The sequence below is a fragment of the Petromyzon marinus genome (assembly GCF_048934315.1).
Source record: "Petromyzon marinus isolate PM22_M1 ecotype Great Lakes invasive population chromosome 78 unlocalized genomic scaffold, UKy_Petmar_22M1.pri1.0 chr78_unloc.1, whole genome shotgun sequence".
Taxonomy (NCBI): domain Eukaryota; kingdom Metazoa; phylum Chordata; class Hyperoartia; order Petromyzontiformes; family Petromyzontidae; genus Petromyzon; species Petromyzon marinus.
Genome location: NW_027422625.1, coordinates 425,251 through 448,213, shown reverse-complemented (window position 1 = coordinate 448,213; position 22,963 = coordinate 425,251). Strand labels below are relative to the sequence as shown.

The 22,963-nt window shown below is 45.8% G+C and overlaps 2 protein-coding genes across 2 annotated transcripts; both read right to left on the bottom strand.

Moving 5' to 3' along the window:
• Nucleotides 1-2,511: 2,511 nt before the first annotated feature.
• On the bottom strand, nucleotides 2,512-9,580 carry LOC142908261 (uncharacterized). Its single transcript, XM_076058739.1, has 3 exons — nucleotides 9,140-9,580; nucleotides 6,683-6,753; nucleotides 2,512-4,617 (listed from the first exon to the last, which is right to left on the bottom strand). Exon 3 carries the CDS (start codon nucleotides 4,587-4,589, stop codon nucleotides 3,720-3,722), a length of 870 nt encoding a protein of 289 aa, XP_075914854.1. The 5' UTR covers nucleotides 4,590-4,617; nucleotides 6,683-6,753; nucleotides 9,140-9,580; the 3' UTR covers nucleotides 2,512-3,719.
• Nucleotides 9,581-12,712: 3,132 nt separating this feature from the next.
• On the bottom strand, nucleotides 12,713-15,284 carry LOC142908266 (uncharacterized). The gene is made up of 2 exons (XM_076058744.1): nucleotides 15,186-15,284; nucleotides 12,713-14,796 (listed from the first exon to the last, which is right to left on the bottom strand). Exon 2 carries the CDS (start codon nucleotides 14,784-14,786, stop codon nucleotides 14,145-14,147), a length of 642 nt encoding a protein of 213 aa, XP_075914859.1. The 5' UTR covers nucleotides 14,787-14,796; nucleotides 15,186-15,284; the 3' UTR covers nucleotides 12,713-14,144.
• Between the last annotated feature and the right edge of the window lie 7,679 nt (nucleotides 15,285-22,963).

The window sequence follows — 22,963 nt, the reverse complement described above, 5'->3', positions numbered from 1 at the left end:
GTAGTGTTGTAAGGACGAGCAGACTTCTTTAGGAGGCACACTGTTTATTGTATTATTTACTTATACAACGCTTAACACACACAGAGGGATATTCGGTCCCCTCACCCGATACCCTAGGGAGGTACAGCCTCCGGACCTGGCGGGACTCACACGTCTACCGCTAACCTCCTTGATACCTAAGGAGGTACAACCTCCGGACTTGGCGGGACTCACACGTCTACCGCTATCCTAGTCCTCCGGCTAGGACCTAGGGGAGGCTATCTGACCCACCGCTGGCCCGGTGGGTCCTGACCACTGGGTATGCCGAGCCTTAGCCCTTAGAAGGGCTGGGAGGCTGGTCCAGGGTCCTAGCTAGGCTTCAGCCCAGTCTTCTGTCTTCGTGCAGGGAGAGAACTCCTCGAGGTCCGTTGGGTCACCCGTCTTATACCCCTTCGTGGCCAGGTAGAACCAATCATACATTCCCACGTGGAACCGTCTGATTGGTTCGCACCAAACCCTGGCCACGATCCGTTTCACCTCGACTGACCCCAACCGTTGTACCCAGGGGTAATGCTGCACCGCCCTGGTGGCAACGCGGGTTACGCAACAGCGCGTAGTTAACACCTCTACACATCTACCGGGTCTCCATTTGACATTGTATTGTCTCGGAGGAAGTCCACCCACACCTCCACTTCCACAAACTGCTGGGAGTTGCCTCGCTCTGCCTCACAGTCAGAATTCTCCTCCTGCTTCACGTTTCCTCCATCGATGTGAAGGTCCGATTTTGGAGTTGAATCTTCATCTTCACATTTCACCTTCACTTCTTCGCTCTTCACCAACACTTCTTCACATTTCACCTTCACCTCTTCGCTCTTCACCATCACTTCTTCACATTTCACCTTCACCTCTTCATGTTTCACCTCGATCCCTTTAAAAGTGTCCAAGCTGGGATTTTCTTCCAGTTCTTGTTTCATGAGGGATGGGCTCATTGCGGCACTTTGACTTTCACAAGCTGATTTCAGACTCCACTCCTTGTGGATCTTCTGCGGCTTTTGAGATCTCTGGTGTACATAAAGATTTGATGAATGTGCAAATGCCTTCCCACACACACTGCACTTGAAGGGTTTCTCTGCTGTGTGTGTTCTCTGGTGTACATGAAGATTTGATGAAAGTGCAAACACCATCCCGCACGGAGTGCACCTGAAGGGTTTCTCTCCTGTGTATGTTCTCTGGTGTGTTACAAGAGCAGATGAACGTGCAAACGCCTTCCCACACACACTGCACTTGAAGGGTTTCTCTCCTGTGTGTGTTCTCTGGTGCCGTGTCAAGTCTCCAGTACGACCCGTGTTGTTTGCACGCCGGTCGCATTCATGCCTTTTTGCACCGAGCTGCGCCGAGTGCCTTTGCTCCATCAAACAAATTCTGCAGAGGAAGCAACAGAGGAAGCGTCAGCTGCAGAGAGAAAAAAAAATATCCACACCATCTACACGTCAGTATCGATGCACATACACACAGTCACACGTGACTTACATGTCTATACTTATTCATATATTCATGATATAGTGAAAAAGCGTCCCAAATTCATCACACGGGCTGTTATGGCACACAATGCGAGGGCAAATGTCATAAACGTGCCTGGAAGCCCTCGTATCTTCAAAATGAATGTTAACCCAAAACTCCGAGCACACAATTTCGGCTGTCTGGCTTCAAAAGGAATATTTATAAAAGCTAAATTCAGGTGACATAGCAAAGGGTGTGGAAAATAATACTATTTGTGTTATGCAGAAATTCATAAATGAATGTTCAATCACAACTTAGAGGTGTGAAACCAGGCACAGATGTCCTTGAATGCTGGGATGAACAGTTCCGACTTCAGCTGCACGTGTGTTGTGATAACTTCCTGACTCCATTCTTACAAAGAGTTCCAGAGGAAAACTAAAATATACTGTTTTGATATAACCTCCGTGCTCAACACAGTTAATAGACTTTACTGAAAATGCAAACTTCACACTGTCACACACTGGCATGGTAAACAGTTGGTGGTGTGTCCAGATGCATGCCTGGCCACCTTCATCCACTCAGTATTAATGCTTCCTTACTCAACCAAGTAATTAAAGATCAATCAACATCGCTGAGGCTGCGTGTCTCTCTCTCCATGTGGTGAGATGTTAACTACCTCTCCTGGCATACAGGAAGTCGTGGGTACGAACCCGACCCTGACGCTTGCTGTATATTTGGAGTTTGCGTGTCTCTCTCTCTCTCTCCCCGTGGTTGCGTTGATTTCCCTCTGGATCCCACTCCACATGCAGAGAGTTTTCATGCAGGAGGCGTTGCAAACCAATGCGCCCCCTGCATTAATGACGGAGGCGCAGGGACAGACGTTCGATCTGCGGACGGCGGTCTCGTCGCACGGCCAGCTCTGTGTCGCCTCATCTCGATCCCGCGATCCTAACCAGGTGAAAGTCCGCATCGAACCGAACCCCCGGCAAGGCCACCTACTTAACGACGAGAGGAAATTCACACGAAATATCGTTTTCAATGAATTAGCTTTTAATGAAGAAATACAATTATCTAATTCAAAAAAATAATACAGTACAAAGTTGTTTCATTTTCAAACTTCAAAACGGAGCATCGGGAGCTTGCGTGGAGGCGTCGTTCGTGTGAAATTCTTTTCGTGACTTTCCTGGCCCAAGGCCGTAAATGTTCGTGAGGGGCGCCGCAGGCGGTCAGGCTTGCTCCAACCCTCGGTTGTGAACATCCAGACGTTAATCAGCAAGGACCATTTCTCATGCTAATTCGACAAAACCTACGTCAACACGTAATACAAAATTATAATTCGTGCTGTAGAGAATGTATCTCCTCAATGTGTAACTTTTGAGTGGTATGCCTTGTAACTGATAAATGATCCGAGTGTGCTGCCTATTTAAAAAAACAATGAGTTGCTCCAGAGGGAGATGCTTCCTGAAAACACAAAAACACCCTTTGACCTGTATCACAAGAACAATGAGTCTCACCCGAGTTATCTGTACAGGTTACTTCCAAAACACACACTTTGTCCAAGCATCACTTATTCAATGTTTGACCCTCATAGGCAAAATGTTACATGTACGCACACAATCAGACAAGTATTCATTCTAAATTATTGACAGGAATATTAACAAAATTGAAATACTGCACTGAAATATACTGCATCAGGTTACATCGTACTAACAAGAAGCTATTTTAAAACATACACACCGTATGCTTAACAATGTATATACAACATTCTATTGTCATTCAAAACGAGTAGACCATTGCCTGCTGGCATCTGGGTCAAAATGTACCAAATTCTAAACATTACCTACAAACTCCACAACTGAGATGCCGCATCAAACATCGCCCCCTACTGACAGGCTCTTATCCACATGCAGGCCGGTGCAGGGCCACCACCTTGTGCCACACAGGGGCAGCTGCTACTTGGGGATGCTCTTCGAGTGTTTGAGACGAGATACGACACAAAACTCCGAGTTGCCGAGGCGATAAAGCAAGCACCATATAAATGCAATTATGATAACATAGTCAACGCTTCAGAGCTTATTGGCTTTCGCTCCTGGTTAGAGATCTATCCAACCAACAGGTCCACAAAGACTGGCCACTGTTACGCTGCAGGTTGATCCTAGGAATTGAGTGTTCAACTTCACATTCTTGTCATTAAAGGCCTGTGACAAAGGTGCATCTATTGGAGCGACATCGTCTCCAGCTTACATATCTACCGGGTCTCCATTTGACTTTGTATTGTCTCGGAGGAAGTCCACCCACACCTCCACTTCCACAAACTGCTGGGAGTTGCCTCGCTCTGCCTCACAGTCAGAATTCTCCTCCTGCTTCACGTTGCCTCCATCGATGTGAAGGTCCGATTTTGGAGTAGAATTTTCATCTTCATATTTTACCTTCACTTCTTCGCTCTTCACCATCACTTCTTCACATTTCACCTTCACTAATTCGCTCTTCATCGTTACTTTTTCACATTTCACCTTCACCTCTTCATGTTTCACCTCGATCCCTTTAAAAGTGTCCAGGCTGGGATTTTCTTCCGGTTCTTGTTTCATGAGGGATGGGCTCATTGCGGCACTTTGACTTTCACAAGATGATTTTAGACTCCACTCCTTGTGGATCTTCTGATGCTTTTGAGATCTCTGGTGTACATGAAGATTTGATGAATGTGCAAATGCCTTCCCACACACACTGCACTTGAAGGGTTTTTCTCCCGTGTGTGTTCTCTGGTGTTCTACAAGAGTACATGACTGTGCAAACGCCTTCCCACACACACTGCACTTGAAGGGTTTCTCTCCCGTGTGTGTTCTCTGGTGTTTTTTAAGAGTAGATGACTGTGCAAACGCCTTCCCACACACACTACACTTGAAGGGTTTCTCTCCCGTGTGTGTTCTCTGGTGTGCTACAAGACTTGATGACTGTGTAAACGCCTTCCCACACACACTGCACTTGAAGGGTTCATCTCCTGTGCGAGTTATCTGGTGCCGTGTCAAATTTCCAGTACGATCCGGGTTGTTTTCACGCCGGACGCATTTCTGCCTTTTTGCACCGAGCCGCGCCGAGTGCCTTTGCTCCATGAGACAAATTCTGCAGAGGAAGCGACAGCTGCAGAGAGAAAAAAAAATATCCACACCATCTACACGTCAGTATCGATGCACAGAGGAATGCATACACACAGTCACACGTGACTTACATGTCTATACTTATTCATATATTCATGATATAGTGAAAAAGCATCCCAAATTCATCACACGGGCTGTTATGGCACACAATGAGTGGGCAAATGTCACAATCGTGCCTGGAAGCCCTCGTATCTTCAAAATGAATGTTAACCCAAAACTCCGAGCAAACAATTTCGGCTTTCTGGCTTCAAAAGGAATATTTATTAAAGCTACATTCAGCTGACATAGCAAAGGGTGTTGAAAATAATACTATTTGTGTTATGCAGAAATGCATAAATTAATGTTCAATCGCAACTTAGAGGTGTGAAGCCAGGCACAGATGTCCTTGAATGCTGGGATGAACAGTTCCGACTTCAGCTGCACGTGTTATGTGATAACTTCCTGACTCCATTCTTACAAAGACTTTAATGCAAATACAAACTTGACCCTGTCACACACTCAGAGGTGGAGCCAGGATTTTCAGGTAGATGGGGCAACCCCTTCAGCAATGAAAAATGTTGGGAGTTGTTAGTAAGTAAGGAGTTGTTAGTAAGTAAGGACTTGTCCCTTGCTTTTGATTCAACGCGGGTGATCGGCATCGCGCTCGCTGAAGGTGTTTGTCATCAGGGAAGTCGTGTACTGTAGACGCAACTGCGCACAATTCTGTGAGTCGCTTGTAACTGCTTTGCCGTTAATTATTGCCAATTATGGAGTCCCTGGCACGTAATAATATGTCACACGGTGGCAGTGGGGGTCGCAAAATGCTGATTTATCTATATATATAAAAGGGAAATGTGTGGATACGTGTGTCTGTTCGAAATGTTTAGCAAACTTCCCAACAGGCTACACACTTGAAATTTGGCATGTGGCTAGGTTCCATACTGTACACAATGTAAAAAGTATAAAGATAAACTTTGGCATTTGGGGGGGGGGAGGGTGGGGGAAATGACCATGGAGTGTGTGACATCAACTCGCAACACACCTGCGTTCAGTGCTCTGCAATGCTTACCCCTACCATATGCCTCTTCGCGCGCCGTACTTCTAGAGCTGTCAAAAGTGTGCCGGGAGATTTTAGGTGGCACTTTGCTCCTGGCCGATGAAGCCATTGGTTTCTTGGAGTTTCAAAACAAATCCGTGCGATGAACAGGTACAACGGCTATCTTAAATATAAGGCAGAAATTACATCAGTTTGTTTGTGTGAAGCACCTAAAACTCTCCAACGCTGAGCTCTGGCGTCATGAAATTTTCACAGCTTCTGCTGTTTGGAATTTCTAAGTGAACGCGACTATTTTCAGCTCGCTACGTCATTCCCTTCCCGAGTGGCCAAAATCGACCTCATGTAGAAGTGGGTTAAGGTTGAATTTCCTTGAGTGAAAACATCCGATTTAGGAAACCTGATTTGTTTCTGCTTTTTTCTTTCTTGCAAGCATCAATTTTTTCAGGGTTTTTCAGTGAAAGATAAGGGAATATGAAATTTGATAAGGGAATATGAAAAGACAAGAATCCGAGTCCTGGGCGAAGCCGGGAGTGAAGCTAGTTACTAATAAACCCCAATGATCCTATCAAAATTAGGGATTTCAATCGGATTGTTGGGGGGGCACGTGCCACCCCACCCCCACTGGCTCCACCACTGTCACACACTGGCATGGTTCACAGGTGGTGGTGTGTCCAGACCCAAGCCTGGCCACCTTCACCTGCTCAGTATTAATGGTTCCTTACCCCACCAAGTAATTCATTGAGGATCAATCAACACAGCCGAAGCTGCGTGTCTCTCTCTCTCTCCCCGTGGTTGCGTGGATTTCCTTCCCAATACCCGGGTTTCCCCTCCACATGTAGAGTGTGAACACCACCATGCATCTAGAGTGAACACCGCCACACGTCTAGATTGAACACCGCCACGCGTCTAGAGTGAACACCACCACGCGTCTAGAGTGAACACGGCCACGCATCTAGAGTGAACACCGCCACGCGTCTAGAGTGAACACCACCATGTTGTTGACAAGCCCCACCTGGTTGTTGTTGTTGTGGGCAGGTCGCTTCTGAAAACAAGAGCGGTACAGCAGCTCAACGCGGGTGTGGCCTGGTAAAAAAATAAAAAAAACCTGTGAATATTTATAACAGCTCAACGCGGGCGTGGCCTGGTAAAAAAATAAAAAAAACTGTGAATATTTAAAACAAAACAAAGTTACAGAGTAGCGAGGCAGGTGAAGAGAAATTAAAACTTAAGCAAGATACTCTTTGGTTCTTTCGGTAAAGTCACGTAGAAAAAATAAAGAAGTGAAATAATAGTTTCAGTTTCATTTATTTGGTATAGCCCTGTGAGCCATTCGGCTCTTGAATCGGGTGCAACTGCAACAATCAAAAAACTTAAACATGAACAAGAAAACATCTTGAAGTGACAATGTGACTCTGTAAACAGAAAATCCAGGGGAAAACAGCAAAATATTCCACAAAAAGCACCGTACACCATCGCTGTATGCAAATAGCATACAACGTTTCGATTGCAACACAAGCAATCATCATCAGGTACAAGTGATAGAGAAAAAAACCTAGTAAACTTAGAAACGTAATGCAATACAACACAGAGAGTCGGCTAACGTAACAGTCAACAACACCCCACCTGGTTGATAACGTTCTTCTAAAGATTGCTCAATTTGAGAGAGAGGCAAAACACAGACACGGAGACACGTAGACAGAGAGAGATAACACAGAGACACACAAAGAGAGACACACACATAGGCACACAGAGAAACAACGCCTCTGTGTCGAGGCCTTAAATAAAGAGAGAGGGAGGGTAGAGAAGTTAGCAAGTCAATGCAAGGCCGTAGCCATGGAGTCAACATTGGGGGGGACCAAATCTTCCAGGGGGTCTGGGAACCCCCCCCCAGAAAAAAATGTAAATTTGAAAACTTATTTCCTGCCATTTCCTGCGTAAAATATTAACAAATTTCACTAACACATGGAATGGATTTTGTATTATTTGATACAATCATGTCTAATATTGAATTACATTGCTCTGTTTTTACTTTTTTAACTTTTCTTCTTTCATAGTATGTAATGGCAGAGATTAGGGATTCATAAAGTACAACGCAATCATATAAACAGAAATCTATGCATTGTTATATGAAGACAAGTCCAGATTTTGTGGCCAAGGTTTAGCAAATTGTTGTTTTTATTAACATAGCATAGCAATTATTATTTAGAAAACATTTTTATAGCAATATTATATATTGTATATTGCTATAGCAATATATTGGGGGGGGGGAGGACATTTTGAGCATATTTGATAATTGGGAGGGTTGTGTCCCCCAATATATATAATTATTATTATAATATATTATAATTATTATAATATATTATAATTACGGCCTTGTGTCAATGAGAGATTTGGAGCTTTGGTAACTGCAGTAAATAATAATAACACGAGGACACACACACACAGAGAGAGAGAAAGCACACTTAATCAAACAAACTGAGTACATCTTCTTTGGTTCTTTCGGTAAAGTCACGTAGAATGAGAATAAAATAATAAATTGATAAAATAAAATAACACAATAATATTCTCACGACGTTTCGGCCACAACACAAGCGGCCTTCATCAGGTGAAGGGACGAGACTGTCTGGTAGGACAGTGCTGGAGTGAAAGAGCCACGTTCAGATCACGACCTTTAAGCTGTGTGAGAGGAAACAAAGCACCTTGACAAAGGAATTAGCATAGAATTTAGCATTGAAATGGCTGAGTGATTAGCTTGTGACTGGTCACAGAAATAGCTATGTTAAAAGTTAAAGCATACACATCCGCAGTCACAAGCTAATCACTCAGCCATTTCAATGCTAAATTCTATGCTAATTCCTTTGTCAAGGCGCTTTGTTTCCTCTCACACAGCTTAAAGGTCGTGATCTGAACGTGGCTCTTTCACTCCAGCGCTGTCCTACCAGACAGTCTCGTCCCTTCACCTGATGAAGGCCGCTTGTGTTGTGGCCGAAACGTCGTGAGAATATTATTGTGTTATTTTATTTTATCAATGTATTATTTTATTCTCATTCTACGTGACTTTACTGAAAGAACCAAAGATGATGAATCATTGCAGTCACGAAAGCTTTAAATCGAAACTGAGTACAATTACGAAATCTAATGCAATGCAACACAGAGAGTCGGTCAACACACAAGTAACGCATAGCCTGGTTGATTACTTTCTTTCGAAGATTGCTCAACTAAGCGAGAGAATTGAAGCAAACGCGATCAGGCGAGAGTAGGAGGCAAGACGCCACGTGCTTAGGCCCAGCGCTGTAAAGTTCCAACCTGGACATCGCTTCCAAGCTCGCTGCTACTCAATTGACATCCCTACGAGAGAGAAAGCGAGGCTCTACCTCGGTAAACAACAACAACCACCACAAGCACAACAACCACCACAACAACCACCACAAACACAACAACCACCACAACCGCGATGAGAATTTCTCACCTCGGATTTCAGTTTACGCGCGGAGCGGCAGATTCCGGTTACCTCGTGACGTCACGCGGCAGGAGGCGGTGACATGACGTCACTTGCGGGGAACAAGACACGCCCCTCCCACAATCAACGGCTCTGGGACTTAAATAATTTATGTTAATGAGCCTGGCCCATAAGTGGAGGGATTGGGCGTGGGTGCCGATCTCGTCGCAATAAACTCGCAACGGCTTTCACGAATACATTATGTTAATGAGCCGCCAGTCACCGTGAGTAGCTGTGCCCAAATAAGGATTGTACTTAAACAGATAACGAAAGTGACCCAGGCAAGAGTGACGTCACGCTCAAGGGCACGTTGGATGGGGTGGGGTGAACGCCTTGGTGACATTACGTCAATAGCGAGGTACACCTCCCCCTGGCGTTTCACGCCGATGAGGTAATGCTGAGTGGTGACGTCACAGAACGTGGTTGGAGTTAAAGTTAATTAAGATTCATTTTCCATTGCTCCCTCCCTTGAACAGAGACCCCTTGGGTGTGTGAGCTCAGCAACAACGTGTACATTATTGTGTACACACACACAAACAGTGTACACACTGTTTGTGTGTGTGTACACAATAATGTGTACACACTGTTTGTGTGTGTGTACACTGTGTGTGTGTACACAATGTGTGTGTGTACACAATGTGTGTGTGTGTACACTGTGTGTGTACAGTGCGTGTGTGTACAGTGTGTGTGTACACTGTGTGTGTACACTGTGTGTGTGTGTACACTGTGTGTGTGTACACTGTGTGTGTGCACAGTGTGTGTACACTGTGTGTGTATACACTGTGTGTGTACACTGTGCACTGTGTGTGTGTGCACTGTGTGTGCACACACACTGTGCACACTGTGTGTGCACAGTGTGTGTGTACACTGTGTGTGTGTATACTGTGGTGGGCACAGTCATCTCAGTCAGTCGACCAATGGCATCTTTTCATCAATTTATTATTTTCAAATTTTTTTTGTTTTCTACCTACGTGACTTCACCGACAGAACCAAGAATATAAATGTTCATCAGCTGCGCCACGCTGTGTGGGAGCTCCCTGGCCTGTCGCTCCGCACGAAGCTGCGTGGAGCCGTCTGGAAGGAAGTTCTCTCAGGCTGCCCCCCCCAACGCCTCCACGCAGATTGAGGCGAGTCGAGTGGAGGCGAATTCTATTTTGACTTGAAACTTTCGTGACTGCAGGAATTAATATTCTTGGTTCTTTCGGTAAAGTCACTTAAATAGAACAAAATGACAATTTAAATAAAAAATAAAAAAATGTGTTTTCTATTTACGTGACTTTACCGAAAGAACCAAGAATATTGTAGCACATTCGCTATTTACTGCAGAGGTTCACGGTTCAAATCCGACAGGCACACCTAGCTACCCCAGTAACAATCACCACGATATGCGCAGTCTGCTTCACGGCAGCTGTAAAACATAGCGCTGTGTCATTCACAACGCACAGGTCATTGCATCTTGGTGCCACGGTCAAAATTGTGGCAATTCCAAACATTATCCAGAAACTACACAAGGGAGATGGCGCGTCAATGATCGCCCCCTACCGACAGACTCATGTCCACGTGCAGGCCGGTGCAGGGCCACCTTGTGCCACACAGGGGCAGCTGCCACTTAGGGAGGGGTCCTTCGATTGTTTGAGATGACATTCGATACGAAACACTGAGTTGCCGAGGCAGTTAGGCAAACGACTTATGAGTGCAAATATGATGTTGGTAACGTAGTGAATGCTTGGGAGCTTCATTGTCTCTCGCTCCTGCTGACAGATGTACCCAGCCCACAGCTCCACAGCTACCAGCCGCTCCTACTGTGCAGGTTCGGCTACGTACGGTGCGAAAGAAGTTCCAGATACACACAGAGAATCACAGAGACCCACAGATTTAGCATGGTTGGCTACGTATGGTGCGAAACAAGTTCAACGTGCACACAGAGACTCGGAGCAAGTTTGAGTCGCGTGCAGTCGTGGGCCGTGAAAGTTGAACGGGCACATGTTGCTACTGACAGTAGTTGAACACGGTTGGAAAGACGCTGATAGAGACACACACAGAGACTGACAAGAGAGAGGTGGACAGACACAGACAAGAGGAAGACAGAAAGAAAGATACAGAGACGACAGAGACACAGTCAGCGAGAGAGAGACACAGAGGGGAACAGAGGCACAGACGGACAGAGAGATGTTGAATCGAACAAACTTAACTCGCTCCATTGAAAGAGTTTCCTCAATCTTTCCCCATCCCCGGAAGTCGTTCCAGTTTCTATTTATTTCATTGTGTGTGGTGTGTACGTGTAAGCAATGTGGGATATCGATGTACACAGATATGAACAAGCTCAGCAGACAAGACGTCTTTCATACTCTTTGGTTCTTTCGGTAAAGTCACGTAGGTAGAAAAAATAAAATAATAATAAATAAATCACGTTTCGATCGAAACACGAGCGGTCGTGCTCAGGCGAAAACATCCAGACATTGTCACGTCAGAAGTCACGTGAGCTACGTCACGTGACAAAGATAAGGTGACCCCCCTCCCCCCCCACCGTGACTCGCCCCGCTCTGTTGAGCATCGTTTTAATGCGGTGGGCTCACGCGAAATTAATTTCTTTAAGACGAAGGTACTTTGAAAACCCACTGGCTACACTCTTTTATATAAGTGTTGTGTCCTTAACTAATCACACGGAGACGTCTGGTTGAGGCAACGCGTTTATTATAACTCTTTCGAACTCGGCTCTACACACTACTGTAACACGAATGGGTACAGCCCCTACCACGACGATAGCCTCCGGGAGTGACAGCCTCCCTTCTATCGCAGCCTGCACACTCCGGGCTCTGCTACCCACGGGTCCCTTAGCCCGGCGTTAAGGGAAGACTGGACGACCCGTCCCAGCCAGGGTACGGGAGCTCACCTCTGGTCCGCTACAACCCGGCTCTAACAAGAGCCTCGGTTGAGGGTCCCCGGGTGCTGGTCCAGTCTTCAGGTCTTCGGATGTCTTCAGGCTTGAGTTGGTGAACACTGCCTGGACCGTCCAGAGGGTCGGCCTTTAATCCCCAGGTCGGGGTCACCCCTCCCCTCCTGCCCCCCCCCCCACCTCCCAGAACCTTCTGGAAGGTCTTATCTTAAGGGACCATAGGCATGGGGGGGGGGGGGGGGTCAGGGGTGTTAGTCTCCGGTCACGGGGGGGGGGGGGGCTGAGGGTTTAACCTTTGGTCGACCCCTACGCACCTCGTTCTCTCTCTCGGCTGCCCCCTGTTAACCCGTGAACGTGGTGGCACGTCAGCTTACAGCGCCTGGTTATGGCGCTTACGCACAACTTCGTGACTAACGCTGCACGTTCCGTCGTTTTCATGCAGAGGGCGCTGCAAACCTACACACCCCCTGCATGAACGACGGAGGCGCAGGGACAGACGTTCGATCGCGTTGGAATCTTCTCGCACGGCCAGCTCTGTGTCGCCTCATCTCGATCCCGCGATCCCAACCAGGTGAAAGTCCGCATCGAACCGAACCCCCGGCAAGGCCATCTACTTAACGACGAGAGGAAATTCACACGAAATGTCGTTTTCAATGAATAAGCTTTTAATGAAGAAATACAATTATCTAATTCTAACGAGTGTTGTTGTGGATAATGTATCTACTAGATGTGCTCTGCCTTGTAACCAAATACAAATCTGTACCAAAAAAATGCATTCCAAATGTGCTCTTAAAATTACCTCCTTGCTATGAAGCAGATCAGCAGACATGACATCTTTCATTTATCGATCTCTCCACGAAACAAAGGAATGTTTTACACAAACTATAACTAGCACAGCCTTCTGGGAGTGCATCATTGATTCAGTGCAAGCCACATGTGGACCCTTATTGGTGCACAGCGTCTCAACAGCAGCCGGGCTTGCTTCAACCGTTACGGACATCCAGACGTTAATCAGCAAGGACCATTTCTTGTCCTAGTTAGACAAAATCTACGTCAACACGTAATACAAAATTATAATTCGTGTTGTCGAGAATGTATCTCCTCTACACGTAACTTTTGAGTGGTATGCCTTGTAACTGATGAATGATCCGAGTGTGCTCCCTATTTCAAAGACAATGAGTTCATCCAGAGGGAGATGCTTCCTGAAAACACAAAAATACCCTTTGACCTGTATCACAAGAACAATGAGTCTCACCTGAGTTATCTGTACAGGTTACTTCCAAAAAACACTTTGTCCTAACATCACTTATTCAATGTTTGATCCTTATAGACAAAATGTTACATGTAGGCACTCAATGAGACAAGCATTAATTATAAATTATTGAGTCATTTTAACTAAATTGTATTACTGCACTGAAATATGCTGTATCAGGTTACATCGTATGAACATGAAGATATTTACAAAAATACACACCGTCTGCTTAACAGTGTATGTACAACATATTATTGTGTTATTCAAAACGAGTAGGCCATTGCATGCTGGCGTTTGGGTCAAAATTGATCAGATTCTAAACATTACCCACAAACTCCACAACTGAGATGTCACATCAACCATCGCCCCCTACTGACAGGCTCTTGTCCACATGCAGGCCGGTGCAGGACCACCACCTTGTGCCACACAGGGGAAGCTGCTACTTGGGGATGCTCTTCGAGTGTTTGAGACGAGATACGACACAAAACTCCGAATTGCCGAGGCGATAAAGCAAGCACCATATAAATGCAATTATGATAACATAGTCAACGCTTGGGAGCTTATTGGCTTTCGCTCCTGGTTAGAGATCTACCCAACCCACAGGTCCACAAAGACTGGCCACTGTTACGCTGCAGGTTGATCCTAGGAATTGAGTGTTCAACTTCACATTATTGTCATTAAAGGCCTGTGACAAAGGTGCATCTATTGGAGCGACATCGTCTCTGGCTTACACATCTACCGGGTCTCCATTTGACTTTGTATTGTCTCGGAGGAAGTCCACCCACACCTCCACTTCCACGAACTGCTGGGAGTTGCCTCGCTCTGCCTCAGTCAGAATTCTCCTCCTGCTTTACGTTTCCTCCATCGATGTGAAGGTCCCATTGTGGAGTTGAAGCTTCATCTTCACATTTGACCTTCACTTCTTCGTTTTTCACCATCACTTCTTCACATTTCACCTTCACTTCTTCGCTCTTCACCAACACTTCTTCACATTTCACCTTCACCTCTTCGCTCTTCACCATCACTTCTTCACATTTCACCTTCACCTCTTCATGTTTCACCTCGATACCTTTAAAAGTGTTCAAGCTGGGATTTTCTTCCAGTTCTTGTTTCACGAGGGATGGGCTCATTGCGGCACTTTGACTTTCACAAGCTGATTTCAGACTCCACTCCTTGTGGATCTTCTGATGCTGTTGAGATCTCTGGTGTACATGAAAATTTGATGAATGTGCAAATGCCTTCCCACACACACTGCACTTTAAGGGTTTCTCTCCCGTGTGTGTTCTCTGGTGTGCTACAAGAGTAAATGACTGTGCAAACGCCTTCCCACACACATTGCACTTGAAGGGTTTCTCTCCTGTGTGAGTTCTCTGGTGCCGTGTCAAATGGTCACTACGATCCGTGCTGTATGCACACTGGTCGCATTGTTGCTTTTTTGCACCGAGCTGCACCGAGTGCCTTTGCTCCATCAGACAAATTCTGCAGAGGAAGCAACAGAGGAAGCGTCAGTTGCAGACAGAAACATAATATACACACAATCTACGCGTCAGTATCGATGCACAGAGGAATGCATACACACAGTAACACGTGACTTACACGTCTATATATTCATGATATAGTGAAAAAGTGTCCCAAATTCATCACACGGGCTGTTATGGCACACAATGAGAGGGCTAATGGTCATAAACGTACCTGGAAGCCCTCGTATCTTCAAAATGAATGTTAACCCAAAACTCCGAGCACACAATTTCAGTTGTTTTGCTTCAAAAGGAATATTTATGAAAGCTAAATTCATATGACATAGCAAAGGGTGTTTAAAGTAATACTATTTGTGTCATGCAGAAATGCATAAATGAATGTTGAATCACAACTTAGAGGTGTGAAGCCAGGCACGGATGTCCTTGAATGCTGGGATGAACAGGTCCGACTTCAGCTGCACGTTTGCTGTGACAACTTCCTGACTCCATTCTTACAAAAGAGTTCCAGAGGAAAACAAAAAGAAACTACCGTTTTGATATAACCTCCGTGCTCAATAGAGTTAATAGACTTTACTGCAAATACAAACTTGACACTATCACACACTCAGAGGCGGAGTCAGGAGCAAGCCCTCCAGCAATGAAAAATTATAGGAGTTGTTATTAAGTAAGGAGTTGTTAGTAAGGAGTTGTTAGTAAGTAAGGACAAGTCCCTTGCTTTTTGATCAACGCGTGTGATCGGCATCGCGCTTGCTGAAGGTGTTTGCCATCAGGGAAGTCGTGTACTGTATACGCAACTGCGCACAATTCTGTGAGTTGCTTGTAACTGCTTTGCCGTTACTTATTGCCAATTATGGACTCGGACTGTTGTCCTCTCATAGAGTCCCTGGCACGACGGTGGCAGTGGGGGCCACAAAATGCTGATTTATCTGTAGATATAAAAGTGGAATGTGTGGATACGTGTGTATGTTCAAAATGTTTAGCAAACTTCCCAACATGCAACAAACTTGAAATTTGGCATGTGGGTAGGTTCCATACTGTACACAATGAAAAAAGTATAAAAATACTTTTGTATTTTGGGGGGGGGGGGTGGGGTTGGGAAAATGACCATGGTTGATTACATTCTTAGGAAGATTGCTCAACTAAGCAAGAGAATTGAAGCAAACGAGATCAGGCGAGGGCAGGAGGCAAGATCCAACGTGGCTAGGCCCAGCGCTGTAAAGTTCCAACCTGGACATCGCTTCCAAGCTCGCTGCTACTCAATTGACATCCCTACGAGAGAGAGCGAGGCTCTACCTCGGTAAACAACAACAACCACCACCACAAACACAACAACCACAACAACCACCACCACAAACACAACAACCACCACAACCGCGATGAGAATTTCTCACCTCGGATTTCAGTTTACGCGCGGAGCGGCAGATTCCTGTTACCTCGTGACGTCACGCGGCAGGAGGCGGTGACATGACGTCACTTGCGGGGAACAAGACACTCCCCACCCACAATGAGCGGTTCTGTAAATTAAATAATTTATGTTAATGAGCCTGGCCCATAAGTGGAGGGATGGGGCGTGGGTGCCAAACTCGTCGCAATAAACTCGCGACGGCTTTCACGTAGGCATTATGTTAATGAGCCGCCAGTTACCGTGAGTAGCTGTGCCCAAATAAGGATTGTACTGAAACAGATAACGAAAGTGACCCAGGCATGAGTGACGTCACGCTCAAGGGCGCGGTGGACGGGGTGGGGTGAACACCTTGGTGACATTACGTCACTAGCGAGGTACACCTCCCCCTGGCGTTTCACGCCGATGAGGTAATGCTGAGTGGTGACGTCACAGAACGTGGTTGGAGTTTAAGTTGATTTAGATTCATTTTCCATTGCTCCCTCCCTTGAACAGAGACCCATTGGGTGTGTGAGCTCAGCAACAACGTGGACATTATTGTGTACACACACACAGTGTGTGTGTACACTGTGTGTGTGTACACTGTGTGTGTGTGCACTGTGTGTGTGTGTACACAATGTGTGTGTGTACACACTGTGTCTACACTGTGTGTGTGTACAGTGTATGTGTACAGTGTGTGTGTACACAATGTGTGTACACAGTGTGTGTGTACACTGTGTGTGTACACTGTGTGTGTACACTGTGTATGTGTGTACACTGTGTGTGTATACACTGTGTGTGTGCACTGTGTGTGTACACTGTGTGTGTGCACAGTGTGTGTACACTGTGTGTGTACACTGTGTGTGTGCACAGTGTGTGTACACTGTGTGTGTGTATACACTGTGTGTATACACTGTGTGTGTGCACTGTGTGTGTACACTGTGTGTGTGTACACACTGTGTGTGTACACTGTGTGTGTACAGTGTGTGTGTGCACAGTGTGTGTACACTGTGTGTGTACACTGTGTGTATACACTGTGTGTGTACACTGTGTGTGTACACTGTGTGTACACACTGTGTGTACACTGTGTGTGTACACTCTGTGTGTACACTGTGTGTGTGTGTGTACACTGTGTGTGTACACTGTGTGTGTGTGTACACTGTGTGTATACACTGTGTGTGTACACTGTGTGTGTGTGTGTACACAGTGTGTGTACACTGTGTGTGTACACTGTGTGTGTGTATACTGTGGTGGGCACAGTCATTTCAGTCAGTCGACCAATGGCATCTTTTCATCAATTTATTATTTTCAATTTTTTTTTGTTTTCTGCCTACGTGACTTCACCGACAGAACCAAGAATATAAATGTTCATCAGCTGCGCCACGCTGTGTGGGAGCTCCCTGGCCTGTCGCTCCGCACGAAGCTGCGTGGAGCCGTCTGGAAGGAAGTTCTCTCAGGCTGACCCCCCCAACGCCTCCACGCAGATTGAGGCGAGCCGAGTGGAGGCGAATTCTATTTTGACTTGAAACTTTCGTGACTGCAGGAATTAATATTCTTGGTTCTTTCGGTAAAGTCACGTAAATAAAACAAAATGACAATTTAAATAATAAAAATAAATTATATTTTTTATTTGTGTTTTCTATTTACGTGACTTTACCAAAAGAACCAAGAATATTGTAGCACATTCGCTATTTACTGCAGAGGTTCACGGTTCAAATCCGACAGGCACACCTGGCTACCCCAGTAACAATCACCACAATATGCGCAGTCTGCTTCACGGCAGCTGTAAAACATAGCGCTGTGTCATTCACAACGCACAGGTCATTGCATGTTGGTGCCACGGTCAAAACTGGGGCAATTCCAAACATTATCCAGAAACTACACAAGGGAGATGGCGCGTCAATGATCGCCCCCTACCGACAGACTCATGTCCACGTGCAGGCCGGTGCAGGGCCACCTTGTGCCACACAGGGGCAGCTGCCACTTAGGGGGGGTCCTTCGATTGTTTGAGATGAGATTCGATACGAAACACCGAGTTGCCGAGGCAGTTAGGCAAGCGACTTATGAGTGCAAATATGATGTTGGTAACGTAGTGAATGCTTGGGAGTTTCATTGTCTCTCGCTCCTGTTGACAGATGTACCCAGCCCACAACTCCACAGATACCAGCCGCTCCTACTGTGTAGGTTCGGCTACGTACGGTGCGAAATAAGTTCAATGTACACACAGAGACTCGGAGCAAGTTTGAGTCACGTGTAGTTGTGGGCGCATGTTGCTACTGACAGTAGTTGAATACGGTTGGAAAGACGCTGATAGAGACACACACAGAGACTGACAAGAGAGAGGTGGACAGACACAGACAAGAGGAACACAGAAAGAAAGATACAGAGACGACAGAGACACAGTCAGCGAGAGAGAGACACAGAGGGGAACAGAGACACAGACGGACAGAGAGATGTTGAATCGAACAAACTTAACTCGATTTAAAGCTTTCGTGACTGCAGTAATTCATATTCTTAGTTTTTTCGGTAAAGTCACGTTGAAGAGAAACAACAAAATAACAAAATATATATAAAACAATAAAAAATTCTCACGACGTTTCGACCATAACTCAAACGGTCATCATCAGGTGTGTCGGTTTGCATAAATTTATTTAGAAAATGTCATATTTATTTATTTATTTATATAAAAAACGTTTGCGTCACGCGCAGCGATTGGCAGTTTGCCCCAGGACTAGTCCATCTATTTTTTTTTTTTAAAAGAGGAGGGGGGAGACGAAATTTGTTTTTATGTATGCTGTCTGAAAGCCACTGTAAGCGTGAACAATCAATCAAGAACTGAAATGATTTATCAAATCTTTCCAATGATTGCTAAGATAGAATCCATCTTCTCGGTTGAAATTGTCTCTGTGCTTGTATATGTGGATAGCCTCATGAACGAATCTCTCATGGAAGCCAGATGGCTTACAAAGAACCTCCGTCTTGGAAAAGTCAATGGCATGTGAGCCTACAGAATTAGAACAATGATCTGCTACGGCCGAGGTGTTGGTCCTACCGTGTTTAAGGTCTGCTTTATGTTCACGAATGCGGTCCGAGATATGGCGTTTGGTTTCTCCAATGTAACTACTACCACAGAGGCAACTTAGTTTGTAGACACCAGGGTATTGTATGTCCGGAATCACATCTTTTACAGACGGAACCAGATCACGGATTTTATGTAATGTGTTGAAACGGACCTGGATCTTGTGTTTATTCAAGATTTTGGAGATCTTTTTTGTGATCCCAGCAATGTAGGGTAAAGTGATGGTTTTGAAAGGCTCCTCAAGAGGGTTCTTCTTCATGGTTTGAGTAATAGCTTTGCGGATTGTATAGTCGGAGTAACCATTAGCCCTAAGAGCTTGGTGTACGTGCTTGAGTTCACTGCTTATGTGTTCCTGGTCGGATATGCATTGGGCTCTATGATACAGAGTCTTGATGAGAGAATTCTTCTGTGATGGATGGTGGTGGGAATCCGGTTTCAGATAAGCATCCGTATGGGTAGCTTTCCTGTAGACAGAGTGGCTCATTGAACCATCAGGTCTCTTTTTAATTAGGACATCCAAAAAAGGTATCTTGCCATCTATTTCGACTTCACACAAACCAACAAAATAATTTCTGATTCAACCGCATTAATTGATCAATCTAAACAGTTTTCGTTGAAACCTTCTGCTGCCAGGCCACCAAGATTATACGGCTTACCAAAAATACATAAAGTTGATACACCTCTTCGTCCCATATCCTCTACTATCAGCTCCCCCACCTACAAACTAGCTCGTTTTTTGTCTGAAATCCTGCGTCCTTTCACTGGAAAGACCACCTCTGCGGTATAAAATTCTACTCACCTGGTATCAACAATCAAGGGTATTTCCCTGTCCCCAGACGACCTGCTTGTCAGTTTTGATGTAGTTTCCTTATTCACCAAGGTTCCTGTACCTGACACCATTGCAATCATTGAAGACTTGGTTCATCAAGGACTAAACACTGAGGTACCCCCCCTGGTGAGACACTGTTTAACCAATACATACTTCACTTGGAATGGAACTTTCTACAAACAAACTGAGGGCACCCCAATGGGCTCCCCCCTTTCTCCAGTTATAGCTAACATTTTCATGGAGAAATTTGAGACTGACGCCATCCAGACTGCCACTCTGCGCCCAACCTTATGGAAGAGGTACGTGGATGACACTTTTGTCATCTGGCCACATGGCCGGCCTGCTCTAGACTAATTCTTCGACCACATCAATTCCATACACCCAGCCATCAGATTTACCATGGAAGTCGAAATAGATGGCAAGATACCTTTTTTGGATGTCCTAATTAAAAAGAGACCTGATGGTTCAATGAGCCACTCTGTCTACAGGAAAGCTACCCATACGGATGCTTATCTGAAACCGGATTCCCACCACCATCCATCACAGAAGAATTCTCTCATCAAGACTCTGTATCATAGAGCCCAATGCATATCCGACCAGGAACACATAAGCAGTGAACTCAAGCACGTACACCAAGCTCTTAGGGCTAATGGTTACTCCGACTATACAATCCGCAAAGCTATCACTCAAACCATGAAGAAGAACCCTCTTGAGGAGCCTTTCAAAACCATCACTTTACCCTACATTGCTGGGATCACAAAAAAGATCTCCAAAATCTTGAATAAACACAAGATCCAGGTCCGTTTCAACACATTACATAAAATCCGTGATCTGGTTCCGTCTGTAAAAGATGTGATTCCGGACATACAATACCCTGGTGTCTACAAACTAAGTTGCCTCTGTGGTAGTAGTTACATTGGAGAAACCAAACGCCATATCTCGGACCGCATTCGTGAACATAAAGCAGACCTTAAACACGGTAGGACCAACACCTCGGCCGTAGCAGATCATTGTTCTAATTCTGTAGGCTCACATGCCATTGACTTTTCCAAGACGGAGGTTCTTTGTAAGCCATCTGGCTTCCATGAGAGATTCGTTCATGAGGCTATCCACATATACAAGCACAGAGACAATTTCAACCGAGAAGATGGATTCTATCTTAGCAATCATTGGAAAGATTTGATAAATCATTTCAGTTCTTGATTGATTGTTCACGCTTACAGTGGCTTTCAGACAGCATACATAAAAACAAATTTCGTCTCCCCCCTCCTCTTTAAAAAAAAAATAGATGGACTAGTCCTGGGCAAACTGCCAATCGCTGCGCGTGACGCAAACGTTATTTTTTTTATATATAAATAAATAAATATGCCGTTTTCTAAATAAATTTATGCAAACCGACACACCTGATGATGACCGTTTGAGTTATGGTCGAAACGTCGTGAGAATTTTTTTTATTGTTTTATATATATTTTGTTATTTTGTTGTTTCTCTTCAACGTGACTTTACCGAAAAAACTAAGAATATAAACTTAACTCGCTCCATTGAAAGAGATTCCTCAATCTTTGCCCATCCCCGGAATAAAGTCGTTCCAGTTTCTATTTATTTCATTGTGTGGTGTGTACGTGTAAGCAATGTGGGAGATCGATGTACGCAGATATGAAAAAGATCAGCACACAAGACGTCTTTAATACTCTTTGGTTCTTTCGGTAAGGTCACGAAGGTAGAAAAAATAAAATAACAAAAAATAAATCACGACGTTTCGATCGCAACACGAGCGGTCGTCCTCAGGCGAAAACATCCAGACATTGTCGCGTCAGAAGTCACGTGAGCTACGTCACGTGACAAAGATAAGGTGACCCCCCTCCCCCCCCACCGTGACTCGCCCCGCTCTGTTGAGCATCGTTTTAAAGCGGTGGGCTCACGCGAAATTAATTTCTTTAAGACGAAGGTACTTTGAAAACCCACTGGCTAAACTCTTTTATATAAGCGTTGTGTCCTTAACTAATCACACGGAGACGTCTGGTTGAGGCAACGCGTTTATTATAACAACTCTTTCGAACTCGGCTCTACACACTACTGTAACACAAAGGGCACGGCCCCTTCCACGACGATAGCCTCCGGGAGTGACAGCCTCCCCTTCTATCGCAGCCTGCACACTCCGGGCTCTGCTACCCACGGGTCCCTTAGCCCGGCGTTAAGGGAAGACTGGACGACCCGTCCCAGCCAGGGTACGGGAGCTCACCTCTGGTCCGCTACAACCCGGCTCTAACAAGAGCCTCGGTTGAGGGTCCCCGGGTGCTGGTCCAGTCTTCAGGTCTTCGGATGCCTTCAGGCTTGAGTTGGTGAACACTGCCTGGACCGTCCAGACGGCCGGGCTTTTATCCCCAGGTCGGGGTCACCCCTCCCCTCCTGACCCCCCCCCTCCCAGAACCATCTGGAAGGTCTTATCTTAATGGGCCTTAGGGACGGGTGGGGGGTCAGGGGTGTTAGTCTCCGGTCACGGCGGGGGCCAGAGGTTTAACCTTTGGTCGACCCCTACGCACTTCGCTCTCTCTCTCGGCTGCCCCCTGTTGACCCGTGAACGTGGTGGCACGTCAGCTTACAGCGCCTTGTTATGGCGCTTACGCACAACTTCGTGACTAACGCTGCACGTTCCGTCGTTTTCATGCAGGGGGTGCTGCAAACATACACACCCCCCGCATGAACGACGGAGGAGCAGGGACAGACGTTCGATCTGCAGACGGCGGTCTTGTCGCACGTCCAGCTCTGTGTCGCCTCATCTCGATCCCGCGATCCCAACCAGGTGAAAGTCCGCATCGAACCGAACCCCCGGCAAGGCCATCTACTTAACGACGAGAGGAAATTCACACGAAATGTCG

Bases quoted from the DNA above. Each gene is read 5' to 3' on its own strand.
- LOC142908266 (XM_076058744.1), bottom strand. From the start codon at position 14,786: ATGGAGCAAAGGCACTCGGTGCAGCTCGGTGCAAAAAAGCAACAATGC.
- LOC142908261 (XM_076058739.1), bottom strand. From the start codon at position 4,589: ATGGAGCAAAGGCACTCGGCGCGGCTCGGTGCAAAAAGGCAGAAATGC.